We start from the raw sequence: 16,925 nt of genomic DNA, 5'->3' as shown, positions 1-16,925 counted from the left end.
TGCAAGATGGAGGTATTCAAATTCCTGGGACATTGAAACCGGTTCTGGGGGAGGTGGGACCAGTACAAACCGGACGGTCTGCACCTGGGCAGGATCGGAACCAATGTCCTAAGGGGAATGTTTGCTTGTGCTGTTGAGGAGGGGTTGAACTAATATGGCAGGGGGATGGGAACCTATGCAGGGAAACAGAGGCAAGTAGAATGGGGGCAGAAGCAAAAGATAGAAAGAAGAAAAGTAACAGTGGAGGGTAGAGAAACCCAAGGCTAAAATCAAAGGGCCACATTATAGCAAAATTCGAAAGGGGCAAAGTGTGTTGAAAAGACAAGCCTGAAGGCTCTCTGCCTCAATGCGAGGAGTATTCGTAACAAGGTGGACGAATTAACTGCGCAGGCAGCTATTAACGAATACAATATAATTGGCATTACGGGGACATGGCTCCAGGGTGTCCAAGGCTGGGAACTCAACATCCAGGGGTATTCAACATTCAGGAAGAATAGACAGAAAGGAAAAGGAGGGGGGTAGCATTTCTGGTTAAAGAGAAAATTAATGCAATAGTAAGAAAGGACATTAGCGTGGATGATGTGGAATAGGTATGGGTGGAGCTACGGAATACCAAAGGGCAGAAAACGCTAGTGGGAGTTGTGTACAGACCACCAAACAGTAGTAGTGAGGTTGGGGACAGCATCAAACAAGAAATTAGGGATACGTGCAATAAAGGTACAGCAGTTATCATGGGCGACTTTAATCTACATATAGATTGGGCTAACCAAACTGGTAGCGATATGATGGAGGAGGATTTCCTGGAGTGTATTAGGGATGGTTTTCTAGACCAATAGGTCAAGGAACCAACAAGAGGGCTGGCCATCCTAGACTGGGTGATGTGTAATGAGAAAGGACTAATTAACAATCTTGTTGTGCGAGGCCCCTTGGGGAAGAGTGATCATAATATAATCGAATTCTTTATTAAGATGGAGAGTGACACAGTTAATTCAGAGACTCGTGTCCTGGACTTAAGGAAAGGTAACTTCGATGGTATGAGATATCTATTGGCTATAATAGACTGGCGAATGATACTTAAAGGGTTGATGGTGGATAGACAAAGGCATACATTTAAAGATCACGTGGATGAACTTCAACAATTGTACATCCCTTTTCTGGAGTAAAAATAAAACTGGGAAGGTGGATCAACCGTGGCTAACAAGGGAAATTAGGGATAGTGTTAAATCCAAGGAAGAGGCTTATAAATTGGCTAGAAAAAGCAGAAAACCTGAGGACTGGGAGAAATTTAAAATTCAGCAGGGGAGGACAAAGGGTTTAATTAAGAGGGGGAAAATAGAGTAATAGAGGAAGCTTGCTGGGAACATAAAAACTGACTGCAAAAGCTTCTACAGGTATGTGAAGAGAAAAAGATTAGTGAAGACAAACGTAGGTCCTTTGCATTCAGAATCACGTGAATTTATAATGGGGAACAAAGAAATGGCAGACCAGTTGAACAAATACTTTGGTTCTGTCTTCATGAAGGAAGCCACATATCACCTTCCGGAAATACCTAGAGACTGAGGGTCTAGCGAGAAGGAGGAACTGAAGGAAATCCTTATTAGTCAGAAAATTGTGTTAGGGAAATTGATGGGATTGAAGTCCGATAAATTCCCAGGGCCTGATAATCTGCATGCCAGAGTACTTAAGGAAGTAGCCCTAGAAATAGTGGATGCATTGGTGATCATTTTCCAACAGTCTATCGACTCTGGATCAGTTCCTATGGACTGGAGGGTAGCTAATGTAACACCCCTTTTTAAAAAAGGAGGGAGAGAGAAAACGGAATTATAAACCGATTAGCCTGACATCAGTAGTTGGGAAAATCTTGAAATCAATTATTAAAGATAAAATCGCAACTCATTTGGAAAGCAGTAACAGGATCGGTCCAAATCAGCATGGATTTATGAAAGGGAAATCTTCGAGAATTTTTTGAGGATGTAACTAGTAGAGTGGACAAGGGAGAACCAGTGGATGTGGTCTATTTAGACTTTCAAAAGGCTTTTGACAAGGTCCCACACAAGAGATTGGTTTGCAAAATTAAAGCACATGGTATTTGGGGGTAATATATTGACGTGGATAGAGAACTGGTTGGCAGACAGGAAGCAGAGAGTCGGGATAAACGGATCCTTCTCAGAATGGTAGGCAGTGACAAGTGGGGTGCCGCAAGGCTCAGTGCTGGGACCCCAGCTATTTACAATATACATCAATGGTTTAGATGAAGGAATTGAGAATAATATCTCCAAGTTTGCAGATGACACTAAGCTGGGTGGTGGTGTGAGCTGTGAGGAAATAAGTCGGAAAGAAATCCATCAATACCTGTGTTGTGAGGTAATGTACTTTCACCTTTAGAAAGCTCTGACAGCAAAATATAATGGCCAGAAATTCCGGCCTCCCAGGTCCCTACAAAGTGTCTACAGACCCGGGAAGGTATCGCAAAAACTGTTTTTTAACGCACAATGTGCATGCGCTGAAAACCGGCTTTTCCGATCTATCAAGCTGAAGCTTGACCGATCCAACTCATATTGGAAGCGAGGACATTTGCAAGGGCAAGATTGCGGGATTTACCCATATCTTGCCCAGCAAATGTTCTCGAAATCCTTGCGCCTGATAAAAGCAGGCGCATAACCTACTTTTACAGGTGTAAGAGTTTTAAAACATACAAATATATAATTATATTAAATTTTAAAAAACGAATTTTATTTTTTAAAACCCTGCCCACTATGTTAAACTTTTTAAAAACTCGGAAAAATATTTTTTTTTCTCCAAGATATTTATTAACTTTAATTTCAATTAATATTAATTATGTGAGGTGTGTTTATTTATTTTTTATTTGGTGTTATTGTGTTTGTTTTTTTCCCCTCAATTAATGGCAATGAGAACTCATAGATACGGAGTTCCCATTGCTATTAATTGAAGAATATTTTACCTGATTGGTTGAGCAGTCACACGTGACTGCATCTTCTGCGTTCAAATCTGGAGGATGGAAGCGCGCTTCGCAGCGCGGGGAGAGAAAGCCTCCCCAATGGAATCTCACGCACCTTCGGGACCACCAGGTACATGCGTAGAAATCTTTCAGGTCAGAGGCATCCACCCCTGGGAAGTTTCCGACCGCAATTTCTGGGCCATTCTTTCATCATCAAACCTCTCGGCTTCCACTTCTTCTTTATGACGGAGTTATGTTTTTGCAATTGTTGGCCTTCAGAGCTGTCAGTCAGCCATGCGCATATGGCGATCACTAGCTCCCAGCTGCTCAATCCCACATGATTGAGTGACAACTCAAAAAGTTAAACAACAAGCATACTCTCATTTCTCAAATCAAATGTATTTAAATTACAAATGAAGTCTGGAGGTTTAATGATCAATTTTTCCACCCTTCCCTCAGTGATGAAATCTGTGACGCGGAATTTGGAGGGAAGATCATCATGTGTCCCCTCTGTGATGGGTGTGATTTCTGGAGACTGAATACCACCTGCGAATCAACCAAGGTTTGTAGATTGGAACAAAGTGAAATACAATTCTGCATAATATACCTCACAAACACTGCTCTTCACGGCACTTCCAGCTGTAAGATGGATAATTCAGTACTGTTCCCTAAATTGGTTTTAATATCTAGTTACGATCTGTTTTGGAGATAAGTTGGAGAATGTGTGATGTTGTTGCAATATTTTTCAGAAATGCAAAAACTGTTTCCTTATCATTTAAAAAAAAAATCTTCTCTGCTTGCATCATCCCTTTATGTCTGTGTGATCTGCACTTGTATCAACTGTCAGTGGAAATTATTAAAAAGTGCTGTGTTTTTTTTCCTATCTAATCTAACTTGATTGAGTTGTTTGATGAGGTAACAGAGAGGGTTGATGAGGGCAATGCATTTGATGTGGTGTATGGATTTCCAAAAGGTGTTTACCACATAATAGGCTTGCCAGCAAATTTGAAGCCCATGGAAAAAAAGTGACAGTGGCAGCGTGGATACGAAATTGGCTAAATGACAGTAAACAGAGAGTAGTGGTGAACGGCTGTTTTTCAGACTGGAGGAAGGTATACAGTGGTGTTCACCAGGGGGTTGGTTCTAGGACCACTGTTTTCTTGATATATATTAATGACTTGGACTTGGGTGTACAGGTTACAATTTCAAAATTTGCAGGAGTATACTAAATAGTGAGGAGGATACTGATAGACTTCAAGAAGACATAGACAGGCTGGTGGAGTGAGCGGACATGTGTCAGATGAAATTTGATGCAGAAAAGTGTGAAGTGATGCATTTTGTTAGGAAGAATAAGGAGAGGTAATATAAATTAAAGAGTACAATTCTAAAGGGGGTGCATGAACAGAGAGACCTGGTGTGCACAAATTGTTGAAGGTGGCAGGGCAGGTTGAGAAAGTGATTTAAAAAAAAAAAGCATACAGGACCGTGGGCTTCATAATTAGAGTCATAGAGTACAAAAGCAAGGAAGTTATGATGAACCTTTATAAAATGCTGGCTCAGCCTCAACCGGAGTATTGTGTCCAATTCTGGGCACCGCACTTTAGGAAGGATGTGAAGGCCTTAGAGAATGTGCAGAAAAGATTTACAAGAATGGTTCCAGGGATGAGGGACTTTTGTTACATGGATAGACTGAAGAAGCTGTTTTTATTCTTTAGAGTAGAGAAGATTGAGAGGAGATTTGATCGAGGTGCTCAAAATCATGAGGAGCCTAGATAGAGGGAAACTGTTCCTGTTGGCAGAAAGGTCGAGAACCAGAGGACACAGATTTCAGGTGATTGGCAGAAGAACCAAAGGCGACATGAGGAAAAACTTTTTTAAGCAAGCGAGTCGTTATGATCTGGAATGCACTGCCTGAAAGGGTGGGGGAGGCAGACTTAATTGTGGCTTTCAAAAGGGAATTGGATAAGTACCTGAAGGAAAAACGTTTGCAAGACTAGGGGAAAGGACGGATGGTTCGGACTAGCTGAAGTGCTCTTGCAGAGAGCCGGCACAGGCTCAATGGGCCAAATGGTCTCCTCCTGTGCTGTAACCATTCTATGATTCTATGTTGGGACTATAGATTGCTGTTGCAGTTTACAATCTGGATTAGAATGTTGAAGTAATCTCCAATGGAGGCCAGCATGCAAATTGAAGGCACCACTTGACAAAGATTTTCTAGTCCAAGGAACAAATTAGTTATGCCACTGGGTTGCATGCAAATTGCCACAGTTTTTCAGAAACGGCTGTAGTTTTACCTCGTGAATTTTTCGATTTAAAAAATTTTTTTTCTTCCAACTCTCACTTCAGATTCTTGATTTTTGCTGACTAATAATTCTCAACTCTAAGAAAAGAACTATTGCAACAACACATCATCAGTAGGGTAAAACTAACCTGACTCACAACTGTCTAATACCAGTTCACTTTCACTATTATTAGATGAACAATCCAACGCTTGGTGAATTCTGCTTGACAAGAGCCGACATCAAAGGATCAAAAGTGACGTTGAGGGCACTTGATTTTTTTTGACCGTTAAAGCCCCATTCAAAAATTAAGTTTGTGACTATTTCACTTTGGAGCCATGTTTAAAAGCTTGGCGGTCTGGATTTCAGCCTTGGTGCTAATGAAAGATATGATATGGCCTGGTGATTTTTCATATGATATAAAGGAAAGTGAGAGGGAGACAGCAGTGACTGAGGTCATTCTTTCAGCCAGAGGTATAATGTATAGTTTGGTGAGAACGAAAGAGAGGAAAAACAAATTTATGTTGATGTACTGTCAATGCTTTGACATTGCATGCAGAAGTCACAGAAACTATTATATGTATTGATTTTGTGTTTTCAAAATTTCACAATAATTTGATAAATGAGGAAATAATAAAAATTCTGACCAAATAAAATTGTATTTCAGCGGTATAAGAATTGGTTAAATTAACAATGCAATTCAGCTTTTAAACTTTAGCCCATGAATGCCACTTTTGAGCTCAGAATGTGAAAAATAGTGTTTGTATTGATCAAGCAGCCAGATCCACCCTCAACTCACCTATTCCACCACCCCCCTGCCACGCAACTGACCCCCTGGCATATCTATGCACCATTAAAGTATACAAGTTGAGGAGTTTATTGGAGTTTAAACTTGCAAAATAGACTATTTGTTTTAAAGAGCAGTTCTGTGTTCCTGATACTAACCTATAGTAATCCACTCAATGTTGCATTGAATTTGAAGTTTGCTAACAAAAAAAAGAGATTGGTCATCATTTTAAAACCTTCTTTCTTTGGTTTGCAGAATTCACACTTGTTTGACAATGCTGCCACCTTGTTCTTTGCAGTTTTTATGGGAATTTGGGGTGAGTGCCATTTTTATACAGTTGGATAATGTAAAATTGAAATGAACTGTATCTCCAGTTAACTGGCATTCTCTTAATATAGCCACAGAGAGCGAGTGCTGACAGCCTTGACTCTACCGAGGTTGCTTATATAGATAAATCTGAATTCCGAAAGGTAATAGAAAAGCAATTGTAGAAAGGGTGAAAGCTCAAGCTTGGTTGGACAACATGTGCTCACTCTTTTTGTTTCTTGAGCAGTGACTCTCTTTCTGGAGCTGTGGAAGCGGCGACAGGCCAAGCTTGAGTACGAGTGGGACCTCGTGGATTTTGAAGAGGAACAGCAGCAGCTCCAAATACGCCCAGAGTACGAGACAAAGTGTACTCACTACAGGAGAAACCCTGTTACTCAGGTGTGGTTATTGGCCTAAACCTCGGCATGCTCGGCTTGATCCCCTGGTTGGGTGCTTTCGACGTGAAGCAGCTTGTGCAGGGAGCATTGGGTGGGAAATCAGGGGGCCGCCATTCCTGATTTTGGACGCATTGATATTGGATGGACAATCCAGCACTGCCAGCTGAGGCGAGTCCTGACCAAATATTAGGAGCACCTGAATCGGTTGTCTTCCAATTTATGAAATAGTGGTTTAAGTCCAACTGCTGCGGAAGTTGTTTGCTATTTTGAACTGTGGGAATGGCTGTTAAATGAGCTGTCGAAAGAAATGTTGACAGTTCGCAAGTGCCGGATTTAGGCACATGCGCATCGCGCGCTGAGAACCGGCACTTGTGGGGCCTCTGCGGGTGTGCGCGCACATTATAGGCGCCTGTCGAGACCGCACTATTTGGCCCAATATGTACATGAAGCTGAAAGCCTAGCAAGTGATGTCTGCCTTACTTGTAGCTGCTGATTAGTTACGCAGCAAATTTTAATGGTTTGATGACTCATTTTGAATGCAAAGTGCCATTTTTTAAAATTAAATATTACCGACTCGTTTCTAGACTAGTTTTTGGAATTTGTCACGCAGTCCCAACTGATTCTAAGTAAATGACATCTGCTGTCACTATGTCTCAAAAAAAGAAAACTAGTCGACACTAAATATGCACTATGTCAGTTCATGTAAATCGGGTTATTGACTGGGATAATGGTTAACAAAGCCTACCAACTCGGACTGAGGAATAGAGATACCTCAATCAACAACAACAACAACAATATTTAACCCTCAATCATTGTCACTAAAAACAGATTATCTGGTCATTATCACGTTGCTGTTTGTGGGAGCTTGCTGTGTGCAAAAATTGGCTGATGGTCATGAAAGGTACCATATAAATGCAAGTATTTCTTTTTTATTGTTGGCATTTAATTAGTACAGGAGCTGCTCATTATCTTTCATACTTCAGATAAACAGCAATATTCACTTAATTATCCACATGTTGGTACATTCCCAAAGTTGTCTCATTAATATCATCCCGTTGATATAACATCCACGACAAGGCAGGTGGTTGTGAGCCTGGTGGATGAACTGGTAATGTGTAGTGTGATTGTTAAACCTTTGGTAATAAACCAACTAGTTATTAAAAGCAATGTTTTGCTATGACTTCTTGAGCAAAGAACCCATGCTGTGTCTTATGCCAACTGCTTCGGGTGAATCGAGATACCTCAAAGCTCATTCTAAATCTCACATCACACCTCTTTTAGAGTGAATGAAACAACTGGTATTGTGAATGGCCAGTCAGCCAAAAGCATTGCTTTTCACCATGTTGTTAATTTAAAACTCCTTACAAGGTGCAATTCTGTTGGTTAGAATGAACGACTTGCCTTTATATAGCGCCTTTCACAACCTCGGGACGTCCCAAAGCGCTTTATAGCCAATGAAGTACTTTTGAAGTGTAGTCACTGTTGTAATGTAGGAAACGTGGCAGCCAATTCACACACAAGCAAGGCCCCTCAAGCAGCAATGTAATAATGATCAGGTAATCTGTTCCTTGCTATTGGTTGAGGGAGAAATATTGGCCAGGACACGGGGGAGAAAACCCCTGTTCTTTTCCAAAATAGCGCCATAGCATAACTTGCGTCTATCTGAGAGGGCAGATGGGGCTCAGTTCATCTGAAAGGCAGCACCTCTGGCAGTGCAACACTCCCTCAGTACTGCATTGAAATTTTGGCCTTGATTTTGTACTCAAGTCTCTGGAGTGGGACTTGAACCATCATCTTCTGTCACAGAGGCACAGCTGACACCTGGTTACCAATGTTCCCTCTGAGCTGCGTGCATGCGGCGCGAATGCGCAGTGATCTGCAAGGTTCTGCGCAGGCCTCTCACAGGCGTTTCCATTTGAAATACCCCGCATCAGCAGAAATGTAAAGGGACCGAGCATAACAAAGGCGATTTAGAGGGAACAATGCTGGTTACTGGTCCAATTGTGCAAAAGCAGCATGTTAACTGGAGTGAACAAATTGGTTAAAGTTTGGGTGCAGACCCTGCTTTGGTGTTGAAGAAGGAATCTGGATCCAAAGCATTAACCGATCTGTTCGCTCCACAGACGCTGCCTGGTATCCTGAGGGATTCTGGCATTACAGGTTGAGCGTCTGAAATTCAGAATGTTCCGGAATCCGGACACCGGGCCAATCTGTGGCGGGGTCGTCCGGAAACTGGAAAAAGTTCCGAAATCCAGACTCCCCCGCTTTGGCGGCCCAACCTCGCCCCGGCCGGCCCTCAGTGGCCTGACCTTGCCCCAGCCCAACTTCGCCCTGGCCCTCGGCGGCCTGAACTCGCCCCGGCTCTCGGTGGCCCGACCTCACTCCAGTCCTCAGCGGCCCAACTTCGCCCCGGCCCGACCTCGCCCCGGCCATTGGCGGCACGACTTCACCTTCCCCCCCCTCCCCCCGCCTTACCTCAGTGATTCAACCTCACACACCCCCTTACCTCGCCGGCCTGACCTCGCCCCAGCTCTCGGTGGCCCGATCTCCCCCCAGTCCTCGACGGCCCGACCTCGCCCTTTACCTCGGCCGCCCGACCCTGCGCAACACACCCACCCCGACCCCATCTACCTTGGCCCAGGCAAAAAGGTTCCGAAATCCGGCAATAACTGGAATCCGGAACGGCCTCAGTCCCGAGGTTTCCAGATTTCAGACTTCAACCGTGGCTAACAAGAGAAATTAAGGATAGTGTTAAATCCAAGGAAGAGGCATATAAACTGGCCAGAAAAAGCAGCAAACCTGAGGACTGGGAGAATTTTGTAATACAGCAGAGGAGGACAAAGGGTTTAATTAGGAGGGGGGGGAAATAGAGTATGAGAGGAAGCTTGCTGGGAACATCAAAACTGACTGCAAAAGCTTCTATCGATATGTGAAGAGAAAAAGATTAGTGAAAACAAACGTAGGTCCCTTGCAGTCAGATTCAGGTGAATTTATAATGGGGAACAAAGAAATGGTGGACCAGTTAAACAAATACTTTGGTTGTGTTCTCACGAAGGAAGACACAAATAACCTTCCAGAAATACTAAGGGACCGAGGGTCTAGTGAGAAGGAGGAACTGAAAGATATCCTTATAAAGCTGGAAATTGTGTTAGGGAAATTGATGGAATTGAAGGCCGATAAATCCCTGGGTCCTGATAGTCTGCATCCCAGATTACTTAAGGAAGTGGCCATAGAAATAGTGGATGCATTGGTGATCATTTTCCAACAGTCTATCGACTCTGGATCAGTTCCTATGGACTGGAGCGTAGCTAATGTAACACCAGTGTTTAAAAAAGGAGGGAGAGCGAAAGTGGGGATTTATAGACCAGTTAGCCTGACATCAGTAGTGGGGAAAATGTTGGAAACAATTATTAAAGATGAAATAGCAGTGCATTTGGAAAGCAGTGACAGGATCGGTCCAAGTCAGCATGGATTTATGAAAGGGAAATCATGCTTGACAAATCTTCTGGAATTTTTTGAGGATGTGGTGTATTTGGACTTTCAAAAGGCTTTTGACAAGGTCCCACAAAAGAGATAGGTGTGCAAAATCAAAGCACATGGTATTGAGGGTAATGTACTGACGTGGATAAAGAACTGGTTGGCAGACAGGAAGCAGAGAGTCGGGATAAACGGGTCCTTTTCAGAATGGCAGGCAGTGACTAGTGGCTCAGTGCTGGGACCCCAGCTCTTTACAATATACATTAATGATTTAGATGAAGGAATTGAGTGTAATATCTCCAAGTCTGCAGATGACACTAAACTGGGTGGTGGTGTGAGCTGTGAGGGGGACGCTAAAAGGCTGCAGGGTGACTTGGACAGGTTAGGTGAGTGGGCAAATGCATGGCAGATGCAGTATAATGTGGATAAATGTGAGGTTATCCACTTTGGGGGCAAAAACATGAAGGCAGAATATTATCTGAATGGTGGCAGATCATGAAAGGGAGAGGTGTAACGAGACCTGGGTGTCATGGTTCATCAGTCACTGAAAGTTGGCATGTAGGTACAGCAGGTGGTAAAGAAGGCAAATGGTATGTTGGCCTTCATAGCTAGGGGATTTGAGTATAGAGGCAGTGAGATCTTACTGCAGTTGTACAGGGCCTTGGTGAGGCCTCATCTGGAATATTGTGTTCAGTTTTGGTCTCCTAATCTGAGGAAGGACGTTCTTGCTATTGAGGGAGTGCAGCAAAGTTTCACCAGACTGATTCCTGGGATGGCGGAACTGACATATGAGGAGAGACTGAATCAACTGGGCCTGTATTCACTGGAGTTTAGAAGGATGAGAGGGGATCTCCTAGAAACTTACAAGATTCTGACGTGACTGGACAGGTTAGATGCGGGAAGAATGTTCCCGATGATGGGGAAGTCCAGAACCAGGGGACACAGTCTAAGGATAAGGGGTACGCCATTTAGGACCGAGATGACATCTTCACTCAGAGTTGTTAACCTGTGGAATTCCCTACTGCAGAGAGTTGTTGATGCCAGTTCATTGGATATATTCAAGAGGGAGTTAGGTATGGCCCTTATGGCTAAAGGGATCAAGGGGTATGGAGAGAAAGCAGGAAAGGGGTACTGAGGGAATGATCAGCCATGATCTTATTGAATGGTGGTGCAGGCTCGAAGGGCCGAATAGCCTACTCCTGCACCTATTTTCTATGCTTGTGTATCTGTATTTGTTTTACATTTGCAGAATTTGCATTTTTTTTATAAATTTCAGCAGAAGCAGCAGCTTTATATTTCTGGTCCCAGTAGCTCATAAGTCTGGGTATATTTGCATCAAGAAATAGTCTGCGTGAGGGAACATTTTTCTCTGCCATATGTCATGAAATTATAAATGTACAATTTTTTTTATTCGTTGATGCGATGTGGGCGTCGCTGACAAGGCCAGCATTTGTTGCCCATCCCTAATTGCCCTTGAGAAGGCGGTGGTGAGCCACCTTCTTGAACCGCCGCAGTCTGTGTAGTGAAGGTACTCCCACTATTAAGCTTACAATTCCATTGCACATGTATAGAAACATCTTCCTCCATTGCCTGTGTTGATGAAAATGGCTTCAATTCTGAAGGTGGATTTCCATTGAAATTCCCCAAATCAGTAGAAATCTTATCAGAAATTTTCCAAACTGATAGTACATTGTATTTATTCATTTGCCAGGTGTTTAATTATAGATGCATTGGGTGTGCTGTGCAGCTTTCAATGTGTAATGCCTGGTAGCTCGACACTGGACTCCTGTAGCACTGCAGCCAGTGCTGTTTATAATAAAGGGACCAGGTTACCTGACTGGTGACTTCTGGAAGATTCTGCCATCTTAAAGCTGTGTGTGCTTTGAACTCCCTGAAAATATCGCAATGACTGCGAAGATGGGATTAAGCGGATGAAACAAAGCTGCAATTTTTGTTAGTGGAGGATTAAGCCAGAGAGATTTTAAGAGCTTCTCTGTTTTGATTAACAGCTACAAATCCGAGGTAAATTACAAGCACACTTGTTTAAACTGCCAGAGTCCAGATGGCCGCGCCAATGGGGGTAATAGGGCGTTTGGGAGAATTTCAACGTGACCGTGAAAGTTTCAGAGTGTATGTGGAGCGGCCAGAAATGTTTATCACTGCAAATAATATAATCAAAATCCCCAATGATGAAAACCATAACCGGGTGGTGTTGGAACAACAAAGGACTATTTTCTTAACTGAAGCAGAGTCCGAGGTGTATGAAACCTTGAAAAATGTGCTTGTGCCTGTCAAGCCAAAGGACACAACTCTTAAGCAGAGTTAGAACAGCACTACATCCCCAAGTCCTTGGAAATTGCTGAAAGTTATTATTTCGGAATACGAGATCAGTTAATCAAAGAAAATATCAGTGAGTACATTGTAGCATTAAAGAAGCTATCTATTCACTGTAATTTCGTAAACTTTCAGTATCGAGCATTGCGTGACCGCTTTGTTTGTGGGTTGAAAAATGATGCGATCAGAAGAAAGTTATTGACAATGCCTAACTTGACTATTGATTGTCAGACAGCTATGTCAATGAACATGGCCGACCAATATTCCTGTGAATTTCATACTATTTTCATTCATCAGACAACCGAGGTGAATCGCCTGCAGGTTAAAAATCATCATCATCATCATAGGCAGTTCCTCGGAATCGAGGAAGATTTGCTTCCACTCCTGAAATGAGTTCTTTGGTGGCTGAACAGTTCAATATGAGAGCCATAGACTCTGTCACAGGTGGGACAGATAGTCGTTGAGGGGAGGGGTGAGTGGGACTGGTTTGCTGCACGCTCTTTCCGCTGCCTGCGCTTGATTTCTGCATGCTCTCTGCGATGAGACTCGAGGTGCTCAGCGCCCTCTCGGATGCAATTCCTCCACTTAAGGCGGTCTTGGACCAAGGACTCCCAGGTGTCAGTCACGTTTTATCAGGGAGACTTTGAGGGTGTCCTTGCAGCGTTTCCGCTGCCCACCTTTGGCTCGTTTGCCGTGAAGGAGCTCCGAGTCGAGCACTTGCTTTGGGAGTCTCGTGTCTGGCATGCAGACAATGTGGCTTGCCCAGCGGAGCTACTCGATTGTGGTCAGTGCTTCAATGCTGGGGATGTTGGCCTGGACGAGGACGCTGATGATGGTGCGCCTATCCTCCCAGGGGATTTGTAGAATCTTGCGGAGACATCGTTGGTGATATTCTCCAGCAACTTGAGGTGTGTACTGTACATGGGCCATGTCTCTGAGCCATACAGGAGGGCAGGTATTACTACAGCCCTGTAGACCATGAGCTTGGTAGCAGTTTTGAGGGCCTGGTCTTCAAACACTCTTTTCCTCAGGCAGCCAAAGGCTGTACTGGCACACTGGAGGCGGTGTTGGATCTTGTCGTCGATGCCTGTTGTTGTTGATGGGAGGCTCCCGAGAAATGGGAAGTGGTCTATGGTGTCCAGGGCCGCGCCTTGGATCTTGATGACTGGGGGGCAGTGCTGTGCGGTGAGGACAGGTTGGTGGAGGTTAAAAGTAAAAGGTGTTTGGGCCCCAAAGACTCCGAAACTGGCAGTGGTAACAGAGCATTGAAGTCCTGCTGGGACAACACATTGCCTTCACATATGGACAACTTTGAGTAGACTGTTTCTTCTGCAGGAAAACTAGGCAACTTGCGAAGGCATGCCAACTGAAGGGTAAACCGGCTCTCAAAGCTATGAGTAAAAATCCCCAGAGACTACATAGCATGGAAGAAAAACAACAGGACGAGGATATGTTAGAGCTAAACATCATCAGTAGCACGAGGTTAACTAACAGCGATTCGAAAAGTATCATAATCCACATGGATGTTGCAGGAACCAAGATACCCATGGAAATCAATACTGGTGCATCTGTGAGTGTAGTACCGGAGTCGCTATACCTCGATAAATTGCATGATTTTCCATTGGAGAAATCCAAGATAGAGTTGCGAGACTACTCGGCAGAGAACGTTCCTGTGGTAGGTCGTATCACCGTACCGGTGAAATACAAGGATCAATTTCAGAGCTTGCCTCTAATAGTAGTGGCAGGAGACAAGCCTACCTTACTAGGAAGAAATTGGTTGGGATCACTGAAGCTGGATTGGAGTGAGATTTTTCGTGTTGCAACGAGATTTGCGTCAAAGGATGATGTCAACAAGAATTATCCAAAGGTGCGCTGCGAAACGGGCAGTCCGATTCAAGGCGAGTGTCAGGGTACAGAAAGACGATAGATCGGTTTACTGCAAGCCATGTTCCGTACCATATGCACTCCAGGAGAAAGTTGAGAAAGAACGCAAAAGACTAGAGACTGAACATTATTTCTAAGATAGATTGATGTAATTGGGCTGCACCCATTGTTGTTGTACCTAAGTCCGATGGTAAGGTCAGATTGTGTGGTGATTATAAAGTAACCGTAAACCAGATTCTAGAGGGTAATGTCCCCAATACATTGCCAAATATAGAAGTTTTGTTCACAACACCGACAGGTGGTCAGATTTTCTCAAAGTTGAATCTTACAAATGCCTACTTGCAGCTTGAACTCGATGTGAGGAGCTTGACTATAAATACTCATCTAGGCCTATATCAATTTAATAGGCTACCATTTGGAGTGTCTTCCGCCCCTGTCATATTCCAAGGGGTGATGAACCAGATTTAGCAAGGTATTGAAGGGATAGTATGTTATTTGGATGACATACTAATTTCAGCACCAAATCGGCAAATTCATAATAACATATTGAATGAAGTCCTCAAACGACTAGAGGAGCACAGAGTACGAGAGTCTGCTCGCAAGTGTGAGTTATTTCAAAACTCAGTGGAGTACTTAGGATACAGAGTAGACAAAGATGGTTTACATCCAACCAAGGGAAAGCTGGATGCAATCAGAAATGCACCCACTCTCAAGAATGTCATTGAACTTCGATCATTTTTGGGTCTTTTGAACTAATATGGGAAGTTCCTACCAAATTTGGCTACAGTATTACATCCACTGAATGAACTATTAAACATTGGAAGTGGTCAGAAGAATGCGATACAGCATTCAAGGACTGTAAAAGCAAATTGGTAGAGAGCACCATGTTAGTTCACTGTGACGTATCTAAGGGGATCAAGCTAGCATGTGATGCCTCTCTGTATGGAGTTGGGGCAGTGATCTCTCATGTATTACGTAATTGGGAGGAGAGACCAATTGCTTTTGCTTCACTCACTCAGTGCCAGTGAGCGTAATTTTGTGCAAATTGAAAGGGAAGCTTTGGCATTAATTTTTGGGGTCAAGAAGTTCCACAAATACTTGTATGGTTGTAAGTTTACCATCGTTACGGACGACAAGCCCCTGACAGCAATCCTCCATCCAAAGTCCCCAGTTCCAACATTAGTACAGTCCGAATGCAGAGATGGGCTTTGATTTTGTCAGCATATACATATGATATTGACTACAGACGATCAGCTGATCACAGTAATGCTGATGCTATGTCTAGATTGCCTGCCCCATCACAAGTTACACCCGATAGGGAAGAAGTGTTCTATTTTTCATACATGGATGAACTGCCAGTCATAGCTGAAGAGATTGGTAGAGCAACCAAATGTGACCCAGTTATGTCAAAGGTGTATGATTATATTGCAAATGGATGGCCAAACCAGGTAATAGAGAAAGATATTCATCCATTCTTCATTCGTAGGAATGAATTATCAGTTGATAAAGATTGTATCATGTGGGGTGCAAGAGTGATTATACCAAATACATTCAGGTCCAAATTATTCGGAGACCTCCATGACTAGTACCTGGGAATGTGCTTGACCAAGAGTTTTGCACACTGTTACTTTTGGTGGCCATGTCTTGATAAAGATATAGAGTACATCGTCAGTCAGTGTACGACATGTCAATCGGTAAGCAAGCAACCACCATCAGTACCATTCCAGCCATGGAAATGGCCTCCCAGAGTGTGGCAAAGGCTACATATCGATTTTGCTGAGCTAGAAGGACAACAATTGTTCATTGTGATTTATGGCCATTTGAAGTGGGTCGAGGTGTTTCCAATGTGGAAAATAACAACAAGTCAAACATTAGACATCTTACAAAGATTATTTTCTTCTTTTGGCCTCCCAGAAGAAATTGTTTCTGATAATGGACGATAATTTTGTTCAGAAGAATTTGCACAGTTCAGGAGCAAAAATGGTGTGAAACGTACCAAGGTTCCACCATACCATCCTGCTTCAAATGGTGCAACAGAGCGCATTGTACAAATTGTAAAACGTGCCCTCATCAAACAGATGTTGGATCCAAATCCAAAGAAACGACAGTGGTCATTGGACCACAAATTGGCTAATTTCCTAATTACGTATCATAATACTCCTCACACAACTACTGGTAGAACACCAGCAGAGTTGTTTCTCAATCAACAGCCACGAACCAGATTCTCGTTGTTAAAACCAAACTTGTCACAGTCCGTCGAAGAGACACAATTAAGACACAAAGAGAATCATGATAGAGGTAGAGTAAAAAAGAGAAGTGTGAAATTAAGTCAGAAGGTGAGAGTGAAGAACCATCACCATAAATGCTTAAAGTGGTTACTAGGAAGAGTGGTGAAGATATGTGGTCCTCGCACATATTTGATCAAGATGTTTGATAATGGTTAGGTTTGTTCATATTGATCATATTTTACCTACGGATGTGGAAGTAGTTGAAGGTGGGAA

The 16,925-nt window shown here is 43.2% G+C and overlaps 1 protein-coding gene across 8 annotated transcripts in view; it reads left to right on the top strand.

Moving 5' to 3' along the window:
* Window positions 1-16,925, top strand: part of ano5a (anoctamin 5a) — a 263,256-nt gene that overhangs the window by 205,191 nt on the left and 41,140 nt on the right. For 5 of the 8 annotated variants that reach the window (XM_070899713.1, XM_070899709.1, XM_070899710.1 and 2 more), the window contains 4 exons: window positions 3,419-3,521; window positions 5,435-5,494; window positions 6,281-6,341; window positions 6,579-6,730. In XM_070899713.1, coding sequence (XP_070755814.1) covers window positions 3,419-3,521; window positions 5,435-5,494; window positions 6,281-6,341; window positions 6,579-6,730 — 376 coding nt within the window. The remainder of the gene's footprint in view (window positions 1-3,418; window positions 3,522-5,434; window positions 5,495-6,280; window positions 6,342-6,578; window positions 6,731-16,925) is intronic. The other 3 variants (XM_070899714.1, XM_070899712.1, XM_070899715.1) reach the window with 1 other exon arrangement.

The sequence above is a fragment of the Pristiophorus japonicus genome, chromosome 14 (assembly GCF_044704955.1).
Source record: "Pristiophorus japonicus isolate sPriJap1 chromosome 14, sPriJap1.hap1, whole genome shotgun sequence".
NCBI lineage: Eukaryota > Metazoa > Chordata > Chondrichthyes > Pristiophoridae > Pristiophorus > Pristiophorus japonicus.
This window is presented reverse-complemented; position numbering and strand designations above follow the sequence as displayed.